At 44.8% G+C, this 14,002-nt stretch overlaps 2 protein-coding genes across 2 annotated transcripts; both read left to right on the top strand.

Annotated features, from left to right (window-relative positions):
* The first annotated feature begins 3,314 nt into the window (after positions 1 to 3,314).
* Positions 3,315 to 5,124, top strand: LOC143817621 (polyubiquitin-B). The gene is made up of 3 exons (XM_077299112.1): positions 3,315 to 3,467; positions 4,283 to 5,075; positions 5,117 to 5,124. Exons 2-3 carry the CDS (start codon positions 4,289 to 4,291, stop codon positions 5,122 to 5,124), a joined length of 795 nt encoding a protein of 264 aa, XP_077155227.1. The 5' UTR covers positions 3,315 to 3,467; positions 4,283 to 4,288.
* On the top strand, positions 5,059 to 5,995 carry LOC143815223 (polyubiquitin-B). Its single transcript, XM_077294237.1, has one exon. It carries the CDS (start codon positions 5,201 to 5,203, stop codon positions 5,888 to 5,890), a length of 690 nt encoding a protein of 229 aa, XP_077150352.1. The 5' UTR covers positions 5,059 to 5,200; the 3' UTR covers positions 5,891 to 5,995.
* The last annotated feature ends 8,007 nt before the right edge of the window (positions 5,996 to 14,002 follow it).

The raw sequence follows: 14,002 nt of genomic DNA, 5'->3' as shown, positions 1-14,002 counted from the left end.
TGATGTAAAATACTGACCAACTACTGCTAGTGTGATGGCAGCCTAAGGGCTCATTTCCACATGCGAGGCACACGTCTGTATCTCGCATGTGGAAACCAAGCTGTGGCGCCGGCACTCCAGAGCGGAGCGTGCGGCCGCATAGGAACACATGGAGCTGCACAGCTCCGCTCCAAAGTGCCGGCGCCAGAGCTTGGTTTCCACATGCGAGATACGGACGTGTGCCTCGCATGTGGAAATGAGCCCTAAGTCTGTGGGTCAATGAAAAACACGTACAGCACATGAATGGCATCTATGTACAATCTGTGTGCTGTCTGTATTTAACACTGCAAAGAATAGGAGAAGTTTTGTCATTTATGCATTTATCCATCCACGAAAACCACTGATGGCAAAAATGGACACACTTCTCACACACTGGCTCAAGTGGTTTTTTCGCTATAAAAACACGAAAAAAACGCTTACATATGCCTCCTATTACTTACAGTGTATTCCGCATTTCTTGTGCAAATGTAGCATTTTTTTCCGTGAAAAAATTGCATCGTGGAAAAAAAAGCAACATGTTCATTAAATTTGCGGAATTGCGGGGATTCCGCACACCTAGGAATGCATTGATCTACTTACTTTCCGCATGTGGCTATGCCCACCATGCGGGAAGTAAGCAGATTATGTGCGGTTGGTACCCAGGGTGGAGGAGAGGAGACTCTCCTCCATGGACTGGGCACCATATAACTGGTAAAAAAAAAAGAATTAAAATAAAAAATAGTGATATACTCACCTTCGATGGCCCCGGAGTCTTCCCTCCTCTCAGCGGTGCATGCTGCCGCTTCCGTTCCTATAGATGGTGTGTGTGAAGGACCTGCGATGACGTCGCGGTCTTGTGGTTGGTCGCGTGACCGCTCACGTGACCGCGACGTCATCGAAGGTCCTGCACACACACACATCATCTATAGGAACGGACGCCGCTGAGGAGATCGGCTGTCTGCAGGTGAGGATAACCATTTTTTTAATTATTTTTAAACATTCTATCTTTTACTATTGATGCTGCATAGGCTGCATCTATAGTAAAAAGTTGGTCACACTTGTCAAACACTATGTTTGACAAGTGTGATCAACCTGTCAGTCAGTTTTCCAAGCGATGCTACAGATCGCTTGGAAAACTTTAGCATTCTGCAAGCTAATTTCGCTTGCAAAATGCTAAAAAAACCCGCAAAAAAAACGCAAAAAAAAATGCGGATTTCTTGCAGAAAATTTCCGGTTTTCTTCAGGAAATTTCTGCAAGAAATCCTGACGTGTGCACATACCCTTATTGTTAGTGATGAGCAAACGTGCTCAGATAAGGGGTTATTCGAGCATGCTCGGGTGTTATCAGAGTATCTTGCTTGGCTAATATGTTTGAGTCCCTGCGTCTGCATGTTTTGCGGCTGTTAGACAGCCACATGTGGGGAATAATAATAATTTTATTTTTATATAGCACTAACATATTCCACAGCACTTTACAGTTTTGCACACATTAACATCACTGTCCTGTCCCTGATGGGGCTCACAATCTAAATTCCCTATCAGTATGTCTTTGGAATGTGGGAGGAAACCAGAGAACCCGGAAGAAACCCACACAAACACGGGGAGAACATACAAACTCCTTGCAGATGTTGTCCAAGGATGCAGCGCTATCCACTGAGCCACCGTGCTGCCCTGTTAGGCAATATAAGCATGTGTGTCGGCTGTCTAACAGACACAATACATGCAGTAGTGTTGGCTCAAACATTATTAGAGCACGCTGAAGATACTGGGATAGCACCAGAGCATGATATCCGAGCACGTTAGCTCATCACTATAGTCAATCGCACCAAGTGAACTACCATTTGGCTGACTAACCATGGGGCCATCACATGCGTTGCCTGGTGAAAACAAGTCATCACTTATCCAAAGGACTCATACAAACGAGCGTAATCATCGGATGAATGTGATTCATGGTTTTGAGGGATAGCACTGGTATATTACTCTATGGGGCTGTGTACATGTCTGATCTTTTCCTTGAACCAATTCGGTCTAAGGAAAATATTGCAACATGCATAAGAAGAGTCCGATAATCGGATGGCACTCAGCCATTCATATCTGTGGGTCTGTGGAAAAACATCGTACATCGAGTGCGGTCCGATTTTCACGGACACACTGCAAGTAGATGGAAAAACTTTTTTTCTCCACATCTGAGAAAATCGGATCGCTCTCGATTACCATAATCAGACTGATTTTCTTGCTGATGGGTGTCCTGAAAATTGGGGCACTTTGATCCCCGTTACAAGATGGCGCAGCAGATCAGACACCCAAACGCCGCTGCATTTGATTCTTACGCGGCTGCTGTACGGTGTAATTTTTCCAGCAGCCCCATAGAGACCGAAGAGAGCCAAGTTTGTGCTTCCGATCTGCGGCGCCATCTCGTAACAGGAATGAAAGTACCCCGAACTGCCGATTGGTGCCACTCCTGGCAGGCAGACCCCATTGATCCAGTTATCACTTCACCTGAGGATAGGGGACAACCTGGTTAAGGCCACGTTCACACATTCAAATATCTGGTCAGTTTTTTACCTCAGTATTTGTGAGCCAAAACCAGGAGTGGGTGATAAATGCAGAAGTGGTAACTTTTCTATTATAATTTTCCTCCTGGTTTTTGGTTACAAATGCTGAGGTAAATTACTGACCAAAAACTGATTGTGTGAACATGGCCTTAACCAGATAACCCCTCCACTCTGGAACCAGTGCCAAGCCCTATGAGGACGTCTGTGGCACTGCTGCATCGTGTGAACCCTGTCTGAATTAACTTTAATCAGCACTTTGCCATTAGGTATTACATTTTTACAGGCTGTAGCTCATTAATATGAGCTCAGTCTCCTTGTTTCACAATTTGCTTCCAGTTACAGTAAACGCCGAGAAAAAGGAAACAACCCAGAACCGACATCACCACAGCCGGCAGCCCGGCCGGCACAGTCAGCTAGAATCTGCCAGCCAGCCCCAGCAACAACACTGCGTCACAGCCCACCAATCAGCGCTCGCCAAATACCCGCCCAAGCAAAAACCCGGCTAGAATCTTCTAGAGGTCGCGGCTGCATACGCCACACCCCCTCCTGTATCCCTCCGCGCTGATTTATCGAATGAAGTAATACATCGTGTATGAACTGTAATTTATGCTTATAAATCAGTGTAAAAAGTCTCTATTCAATGACTTCCATTGTACCAAAGAAAAAGCGAGTATATTCCAAAGTATAATTCATACCGCGCCTTAATCCCGGGAGCTAGGTTTTTTTTTGTGGCGCATGAGCCAATCAGTTACGTGGTGGTGATGAGTCAGCGCTCTCTATAAATAGGAGGCTTGTGACGCAGTCCTAATATTCTTATTCTACCACGGTTAAAGGAGGAAGGCTCGAGTTGCCGGCTGAAAGGGTTATTTATTTCTAACGCTTGTTTATTAGGAGGTAAGCTCTACATTACATTTTTATTTTTGTGGTAGCTGTGCTGAATACTGTGCGGTTGTGAAAAGGAGCTGTAACTTTGTTAGGCGGGAAGGAGGATCGGGTCGGAAATGATTACTATGACGGTGAACTGTGCAAGTGCGGTTATGAAAAGGAGCTGTAACTGTCTGTTAGGCGGGAAGGCGGTTCGGGTCGGAAACGATTATGACGGGTTGTAGAACTGACTGAGTGGTCGGACGCATTGTAGCTTCGCTTTGTCTTATGGCGGGTTATTAGCAGGTTCTGTGGTGCGGGTTATACCATGTTATCCCTGGGGGGGTGGTTAGTGTTGAGGCGTCTGATGGTGCAGCCCGGCAGGAAGCTGTATGTACGGGGGTCTGGTGACAGCCGGCACAGGCTTTATTAGGAGGGGCTGTGTAGTGTGATCTATGCTGGTTAGTGGATACGTTTTGCCAGTCTCAGCAGCTCACCTTATCAGTCTTTATAGGCGTCTTGTGTTATGCCCTGCCTGCCTAGTGTCAATCAGCAGAAACTAGTAGCTGTAAGGCTATTTAATCCATAGACATGTACAGCTATAATGGGATTGGTGTACATTTAATTTTACAGTAAGCATGATGATGCAGATCTGTCTTGTACAAAGGATCTGTCAGATCAGTGTGATCTATAATGTAACGTGTACAGTGATCTCATGGTTCCCTCCAGCATTCATCTTTTAAATAGGCTTGATTATATGTCTAGGATGAACTTTAACAGTCTCATTTTATGCTGGTACTGCTGACTACCTTGTGGCATAATATGGTTTATTTTTCTTTTCCTAGGTCAGGATGCAGATCTTTGTGAAAACCTTAACTGGCAAGACCATCACCCTCGAGGTGGAGCCTAGTGACACTATTGAAAATGTAAAGGCCAAAATCCAAGACAAGGAGGGCATTCCACCAGATCAGCAGAGGTTGATCTTTGCCGGAAAGCAGCTTGAAGATGGCCGCACCCTTTCTGACTACAATATCCAGAAAGAATCCACCCTCCATCTTGTACTCCGTCTCAGAGGTGGTATGCAGATATTTGTGAAGACCCTGACTGGAAAGACCATTACCCTTGAGGTGGAGCCCAGTGACACCATTGAGAACGTGAAGGCCAAAATCCAAGACAAGGAGGGCATCCCACCAGATCAGCAGAGATTGATCTTTGCTGGAAAACAATTGGAAGATGGCCGCACACTTTCAGATTACAACATCCAGAAAGAATCCACCCTCCATCTTGTGCTCCGTCTCAGAGGTGGTATGCAGATATTTGTGAAGACCCTGACTGGAAAGACCATTACCCTTGAGGTGGAGCCCAGTGACACCATTGAGAACGTGAAGGCCAAAATCCAAGACAAGGAGGGCATCCCACCAGATCAGCAGAGGTTGATCTTTGCCGGAAAGCAGCTTGAAGATGGCCGCACCCTTTCTGACTACAATATCCAGAAAGAATCCACCCTCCATCTTGTACTCCGTCTCAGAGGTGGTATGCAGATATTTGTGAAGACCCTGACTGGAAAGACCATTACCCTTGAGGTGGAGCCCAGTGACACCATTGAGAACGTGAAGGCCAAAATCCAAGACAAGGAGGGCATCCCACCAGATCAGCAGAGGTTGATCTTTGCCGGAAAGCAGCTTGAAGATGGCCGCACCCTTTCTGACTACAATATCCAGAAAGAATCCACCCTCCATCTTGTACTCCGTCTCAGAGGTGGTATGCAGATATTTGTGAAGACCCTGACTGGAAAGACCATTACCCTTGAGGTGGAGCCCAGTGACACCATTGAGAACGTGAAGGCCAAAATCCAAGACAAGGAGGGCATCCCACCAGATCAGCAGAGATTGATCTTTGCTGGAAAACAATTGGAAGATGGCCGCACACTTTCAGATTACAACATCCAGAAAGAATCCACCCTCCATCTTGTGCTCCGTCTCAGAGGTGGTATGCAGATATTTGTGAAGACCCTGACTGGAAAGACCATTACCCTTGAGGTGGAGCCCAGTGACACCATTGAGAACGTGAAGGCCAAAATCCAAGACAAGGAGGGCATCCCACCTGATCAGCAGAGGTTGATCTTTGCCGGAAAGCAGCTTGAAGATGGCCGCACCCTTTCTGACTACAATATCCAGAAAGAATCCACCCTCCATCTTGTACTCCGTCTCAGAGGTGGTATGCAGATATTTGTGAAGACCCTGACTGGAAAGACCATTACCCTTGAGGTGGAGCCCAGTGACACCATTGAGAACGTGAAGGCCAAAATCCAAGACAAGGAGGGCATCCCACCAGATCAGCAGAGGTTGATCTTTGCTGGAAAGCAGCTTGAAGATGGCCGCACCCTTTCTGACTACAATATCCAGAAAGAATCCACCCTCCACCTTGTGCTCCGTCTGAGGGGTGGCTTTTAAATCTGACTCTTCATTCCATGTTGCTATATGTTGCACTGTTTGTTCCTAAGCTATAGTCATAATCCTGTAGACCTGTTATAGCTAAATAAAGATTGTTGCACAGCATATGTTTGCTTATTTTATTTTTAATAAACTATGGTTATGGTGCCAAAAATAGTTAAAAAAACCAAAACTTGATGGGTGAAGTTCCCAGTTTTTTGCTAACTTTATTCCTACTGAGCTGTCAAAAGTTGAGGGGATGTGATATATGGGCATGCCAAGTGTGCACTTGAGCACCTTTGCAAGTTTAAGCAGTGCAGTCTTTCTGTGCTGACAGACTCCCTTAAGTTACAATTTTTATGGCCTTTACCAAGAGGGTGGGGATGTTCACTAAACTACTGGATTTGTATTTTTATTTCTCTGCATAAGTTACCATATAAGCAACACACCCCTTGGTTAAGACTAAATGCTACCATTATATAAAGTAAAAAGCCTGTCTGAACCATATAATTTAGACAAAAACCTGAGTTGCTCAGTGGGAATAAACAAAAATTTGTTACTTTTGATCTAGTGACTTAAATTTTAAATGTTTCTAAGGAGGTTGTCCACTACTTTTATCTTGACCCATCTATAGGATAGGCCATCAATGTCTGACTGGTGGGGTGACAGGTTTCAGACCCCAGCTAATCAGTTACTGGTGTCAGCGGCTGTCCAGGGCTTGGTACTTGCACATCTGCCTCCTATTCAAATCAATAATATACAGATGTGTAGTACCCTGCGGTGGCCACTACAAGTAAGACAGCAGCATGGCAAGTGAGTACTTGCGGCCGCCAACTCCAATAACTGCTGATCGGCAGGGATGTCTGACCCTGGCAGATCAGACATGGACTACCTATCCTAAGGATAGATCATGAATAGTGATGAGCAAAAATACTCGTTACGTGAGATTTCCAGAGCACGCTCTGGTGACCTCTGAGTATTTTTTTTTTTTTTAATTGCACGGAGATTGTTTTAATCACCGCAGCTGAATGATTTACAGCTACTAGCCATAATAAGTACATGTGGGGGTTGCCTGGTTGCTAGGGAGTCCCCACATGTAATCAAGCTGGCTAACAGATGTAAATCATTTAGCTAAGGTGAGGAAAACTAAATCTCCGAGTACTTACAAATACTCGGAGGACACCAGAGCGTGCTTGGCAAATCTCGAGTAACGAGTATATTCACTAATCGTGAATGTAAGTAGAGACCACTCTTGTGCTACATTCATCTGTATCTCCACCCTATGCCCCAGTAATGAGAGAACCACATCATTATGAACTGGGGTCCTTGGTATGGACCCCTCACCCTCTACCTTACTGGTGGAAGATCCTAGGAGTTCTCACCAAGTACAGTTTAATAGATGCTAAAATAAGTTCCACAATTGTATGTGTAAAAACAAAAACCCAGCTATCTAGTGTGAAATGGTTGTCTCGCTGTACAGAGACATGGTCTGATCAATATCACAGCTCATGGGCAGGAAGTCTTTTCTGTGAGGTAAAGCATTTCACTGGGTACTACAATCTGCTGTCATCTTGTGCTGTAATGTGAATCCTCTTGCTTTCTCCTCTGCCCAGGAGCTGTGGTATGATCAGGTCATATTCCTGCAGGCAAGACTCACCAATTTACACAGTACAACTTAGGGGCACACACAAGATCTTGGCACATGATTTTTTTTTTTTTTTTATACCCAGCTGTGGAAATTATTGTTCAGTTCTGTTTTTTTGAAGTTACCTTTGTGGTAAAAGCCCTTAACTCTAGTAACCTTACCTTGCTGTGAGTCAGCAGGCCTCAGTATAGATGGGAAGGAGTGTGTGTGTGTGTGTGTGGAGGACCAGACTCTTAGGGTCTGTGCACATGTTGCAGATTCGCAGCAGTTTTTCATGCGTTGCACAGTACCATGGAAAACCAAATCAGCAGTGCACATGCTGCAGAAAATACCACGTGGAAACACGGGTTTATTTTCGGCAGCATGTCAATTTTGTGCGGATTCTGCAGTGTTTTACACATTTTCCATAATTGGAATCTGCACGTGAAATCTGCACAAAAACCGGTTAAAACGCAGTGTTTTTCCTGTGGATTTTTCAGAATATGCGCAGAAAAATCTGCACACGAATCCACAACGTGTGCACATACCATTATAAATATGCCTGTAGAAAGTTAAATGGACAAGGTGCACAGCCCAAAGCGGTAGCCACACCCCAAATAAACCATAATGCACATCCACACAATCATTTAAAAGACAAATATCGATATAAGTGTATGCTGCAATAAGTAAATCAGAATACACATAACACAGGGTACTTGGTTGACCTTTTAGTGTAAAAGCCATCTGCCTAACATGGTGTACCTAAGCAGGATGGTTCATTACACCCTTGCATGTGTCGACAAGCCTCAAAATTAAAAGGGCAGAAAACTGCCTGGATCTGACTGGCTTCCCTGAGGATTGTACATCTTGCCTATAACGCTCAATATGCAGGTGTAAATGACCAGTTCAAGGTCCATCTCTGGCTGTCTATCTTGAGGCTTGCTGGCATAGGGAGGCGAGTTTCTAGAGCTAGGAACCAACTTTAATTGCAAGACCGTTACCCACATGCTTGTACTGGGAGTTCTCTGATGTGTTCTTCTACCTCCTCCCCCCCCCCCCCCCCAATCTCTATACGTTACTACTAGATGTTTACTTATTGCAATAACTGGCTAATGCACTTCCAAATTAGTGTGTTTATTTTTTTTATTAAAGGCCTAGCAACACAAAATGGCCAAGTACAGGCACTGGGTCCATCATGGCAGGGCCAATTATTTGTATACACCTTCACATGTGCTTGTTTTCACTATCTCCACCCTTCTCTAGGCCTGTGAAGCCATAGCTGTCAAAGCAGGGAGGAGTGGAGATGGAGAGGGCAGCATTCATTTTGTGCTAACAATTCCCTTAGGCTGTGTACCCACGTTCAGGATCTTGTCGGTTTTCCGCTGGAAAAAATGTTAAAAAAAAAGCTTACATTAAGCATCCCATTATTAGAATGCATTCCACAATTTTTGTGCCCATGCTGCGTTTTTTTTTCCGCAAATCACAGAAAAAAACGCAGCATGTTAGTTAATTTTGCAGAAAATCTCCGGATTTGCCACTAAATAATATAGTAGTACTAGTGGGACGCTCTGGAAAAATGCGCAAAAAAAAAAGCGAGCAGACTTCCTGCAAAAGGAGTCCGATTTTGATCAGGAAAATTCTGCGAACAATCCTGAAGGTGGGCACATAGCCTCAAATGGACTCTTGTCCAGGAACGCCATTCACCTGCAGATCTTATCTGTATGTCACGGTTAAACCCTGTGTAGCTGGCTTAAGGTACCTTCACACTAAGCGACACTGCAGCGATACAGACAACGATGCTGATCGCTGCAGCGTCGCTGTTTAGTCGCTGTGGTCGCTGGAGAGCTGTCACACAGACAGCTCTCCAGCGTCCAACGATGCCGAAGTCCCCTGGTAACCAGGGTAAACATCGGGTTACTAAGCGCAGGGCCGCGCTTAGTAACCCGATGTTTACCCTGGTTTCCAGCGTAAATGTAAAAAAAAAAAACATACTCACATTCCGGTGCCCGCTTCCCTGCCCTCCTCCTGCATCCTGTGTAAGTGCCGGCCGTAAAGCAGAGCGGTGACGTCACCGCTCTGCTCTGTGGGAGATGCCGGAGATGTTCGGCGCTGACACAGGATGAAGGAGGAGTGCAGGGAAGCGGACGCCGGTCACCGGAATGTGAGTGTGGTTTTTTTTTTTTTTACTTTTACGCTGGTAACCAGGGTAAACATCGGGTTACTAAGCGCGGCCCTGCGCTTAGTAACCCGATGTTTACCCTGGTTACCAGTGAAGACATCGCTGGATCGGTGTCACACACACCGATCCAGCGATGTCTGCGGGAGATCCAGCGACGAAATAAAGTTCTGGACTTTCAGCAACGACCAGCAATCTCACAGCGGGATCCTGATCGCTGCTGCGTGTCAAACACAACGATATCGCTAGCCAGGACGCTGCAACGTCACGGATCGCTAGCGATATCGTTGTAAAGTCGCTTAGTGTGAAGGTACCTTTACTGGAGCAGTGATTACAGGAACAAATTGGAAGGCTTGATGCGGAGCTGCTATCTTCCAGTCATCATATTGGTGCAGGTAAAATTAAACTTCATTTATTGTGTTCTGCAGCATGTACAGGGGAATGATTGTAGTGCACTCACTGTATGTTCACACTGGGTGTTTTTGCTGCGTTTATGTTTTCACCTGTTTTACAGTACCACTAAAGCCTGAGATTTCAAATCTCATGCACACATTTTTTTGTCATCAGGATTTTGTGCTTTGCAGTTTATTTTTTTTATTTTTTTACATAAAGCATGTCACTACTTTCAGCGTTTTTCACTTGAAGAGATGGTGAAAAAAAAGTTGAAAATACACATGTTTACTTTTTGTGCAGCGTATCTGCTGCAGAAAAGTCAAGGACAGCAGGATGTGACCTCACACTCGCCTCTGCCACCTCTAGATGGCAGGTTGCATGATGTGTTTATGCAGCCTGTCATCCAAAAGAGACACTGAGCAGTGGACCTGAACACCATTCATTTGAAAGGAGGGGGGGACCTGACAATTGTGTTTGACACTCACATGCCAGCGTGTCAAACACAGCTTCTGATCAGCGGGGAAAACATCCCCGCTGGTTAGAGCCGCTGTTCCCACGTGAGCGCTCAGCTCTGATCGAAGGTATAAAGTTTAACTCTGGTCACTGATGTCCGATGATGGGGCTATCAATGCCATCATCCAACACCTGCCGCTGCTAATAACTGAGCAGGAGCGGCTGATGGGAGTATACATCACAGGAGCGGTTGATGGGGGGAGAAAAAAAAACCCTGCATGGGTTTCCCCATATTTTTGATAACCAGCCAGACAAAACAAACAGCTGGGGGATGCATCCTTCAGCTGTCGGCGTTGGCAAGGCAAGTTATCAAGACTAGAGCAGTCCCCATATTTTTTTTAAATTAGTTAAATAACTTCTAAAAACAGCATGGGGGTCCCCCTCCATTTTTGACCACCAGCCTTGCTAAAGCAGACAGTTGGAGGCTGGTAAGGGACCATGAATATTAGCCCCCCCCCCCCCCCCTCAGCCTAAAAATAGCAGCCCGCAGCCGCTCAGAAAAGGCTCATCTATTAGATGCACCAATTCTGGTGCTTTGCCCAGCTCTTGCCCTGTAGCGGTGGCAAGTGAGGTTCATATTTGTGGGGTTGAGGTCACCTTTGTATTGTCGGGTGACATCAAGCCCACGGCTTAGTAATGGAGAAGCATCTATAAAACATATCCAAATAAACATAGCCGGAATAAAGTCTTATTTCAAATAAAACAAAACGCGCTTTTTAAAAATAAGTTATACTCACTGATTGCCTATTTCCACCGAAGCCCTCGTCTTCTGTAGTAAAACAAAAATAAACAATATCCCTCACCTGTCTGTCGTTCTGTCCCACGCCGTAATCCATGACTGGGGGATAATTAGTTTTCAACCTGGACAGTGCCAAGATGTGACCGTCCAGGCCGAAAACCACTGGTGAATGAGCTTCTGGGGGCACACCTTCAGTGACTAGTGGTGAGGTCACTGAGGCTGCGTTCCCAGTCGGGCTATATTGCGGTGAGATCCCCGCTAGTACCCTGAGAAAGTCGCACGGTGCAGAGGCGAGTTCACCCAGTGAAATTCTGATGAACTCTTCCTCTGCACCGTGCAACTTTCTCACATTGCTAGCGGGGATCTCACCAAGGTCACCGCAGTTCAGCCCGGTTAGGAACGCAGCCTCAGTGATGTCACTGACGCTGCGCTCGCAGCAACTCATTCACCAGTGGTTCTCAGCCTGGACGGTTGCATCTTGGCACCATCCAGGTTGAAAGCTGTTTATCCCCTAGATGGATTACTGCATGGGACAGAACGACGGACAGGTGAGGGATATTGTTTTTTATTTTAATAATCTTGCCGGATACAATGGCATTGGTGGAATGGGTGAGGTTGTAAGTATGGTATAATGAAGATTTATTAAAGGAGTCTGTGTCTTTCAAATAAAGGACTTCATTCTTGCTGTGTGTTTTTATACAATATGACCATGAGGTTAGTAATGGGGGTGTCTTATTGACGCCTCTCCATTACAAACCTTGGGGTTTGATGTCCTCTGACAATACAAGGGTGACATCACCCCCCCCCCAACTATCACCCCACTTGCCACCACTACAGGGCACATGGGAAGAGAGAAGGCTAAGTGGCAGAATTGGCACATCTTATAGATGCGCCTTTTCAGGAAAAGCTGAGAGCTGATGTTTTTAGCCTGGGGGAACCAGTATCCATGACCCCTTCCTAAGCTATTAATATCAGCCTGTAGCTGTCTGCATAGCCTTTGCTGGTTATTAATTATAGGGGACCTACTTTTTTTTCATATATATATCTATATAGGGCCCCCATTTTAATAGCCAGTGAAGGCTAAGTAAACAGCTGTGAGCTGATAATAGCCTGGGACCCTCCATGGGTATTACCCCCTCCCCAGGCTATAAACATCGGACCCCAGCCGCCGGCTTGCCCTCTGCTGGTTAAAAAAAATTATGCTGGAGCCCAAGCCATTTTTTTCAGAAAATAATCGTTTAATAACTGCACGTACATTAAGCTGCAAACACTTTACTAACTGTATATGTCACTGACATCTATCTATCTATCTATCCTTTCTATTTATATTTACTGTGTGTATTCCACCTCTTCTATCCTGTAGGCTCCTGCAGTGATTTTACAGAACACAGCAGATGAATTACCGCCTTTTCTTCTATCTACAAGTATAGAGATGGCTAGCACACGATCAAGGGAAGTAAGGTGCTAGTGAACGGGAAGTAATCCCATCAACATAAATAAGTATACTTGTCGCCTTTTCATTTATAATAAAAACACACATTATTTGGAAGCATAAACCTTGTTGCAAAGTGTGCAGTGATTATAGACTTATTTATTTTCTTCTATCTATGTAATATATGTGTGTGTGTGTCACTGACCTCTATATATCTATGTGTATATATCTATTCTATTCTAACCTGTCATTCCTGTGATTTTACTGTACGCGGCAGATTAATTGCCGGCTTTTCAAAGGATCTAGAGGTATTGTTCTACAGGAAGTATTTATTTTTTCTCTCTGAGGGCACTCAACTTTATTAGCATGCACAAAGAGACACAAGTTAGCCCAAAAAAAGCATGGGAAAAAAAAAAACGCACCAAAGCATGCGTTTTTGCCGCAACTTCTTTCCTGCCAAGAAATCATGTTTTGCTGCAGAAAAAAGCAGCAAAAAAGCACAGTGTGAACATACCCTTATGTGATGAACACCCCCTGCACCACTTCAATGACTGATAGAGAGCAGCTTCATGTTCTCTATAGCCACTGCTACATTACCCAGTGAAAATTGATTTAAATGTGATTCACCTTTTAGATTCCTTCTATATTTGGAAGTAAATAACATTGCTGGGTTTTATCAAGTCCCTTTAAATAAAATATGAATAGATTTGCAAATATGTTGGATTCCCTACATGCAGAGGGGGGACAAAAATAATTTATAATAATAAATTAGTACCGTTAGTGAACTGGGTGTACTTGGCCTGCAAAAGTTTTAAGGAGGTGAAATCTGCATCTAAGCACTGCCTCTGGCATGTCCCTGTACTGCATTTGAGCCATCCGTTACAGATGTGCAGAGACTTATTCACATGACTGCTAGGACCTAAGCTTTTACACTAGAATATTCCCAAGAGAGCATCTTCTGCTGACTTGATGATCCTTTTCTTACCTGGCAAGAAGATGGCACTGTATGCATTCTAAATATACCAGACTGTCCAAATACTATAAAGGGAAATGTGATTCATCTGACCAAGCCACTGTCTTCTGTTGCTTCATTGTCCAGTTCTAAAGCCCATTGTTTATTGTAGGGCTTTTTTTTTTTTTAGCTTGTGTACAGGGGTCAGCACAAGCAATTTAGATTCTTAAAGGGGTTATCCGTGACTTAGGGCTTTTTCACATTGGACGAAGAATGTACCTGTTCTGTCCTGTGACATCTATCC

This window comes from Ranitomeya variabilis, chromosome 3, assembly GCF_051348905.1.
Source record: "Ranitomeya variabilis isolate aRanVar5 chromosome 3, aRanVar5.hap1, whole genome shotgun sequence".
Classification (NCBI taxonomy): domain Eukaryota; kingdom Metazoa; phylum Chordata; class Amphibia; order Anura; family Dendrobatidae; genus Ranitomeya; species Ranitomeya variabilis.
The sequence above is the reverse complement of the archived record's forward strand: the minus strand, read 5'-3'. Positions and strand labels throughout refer to the sequence as shown.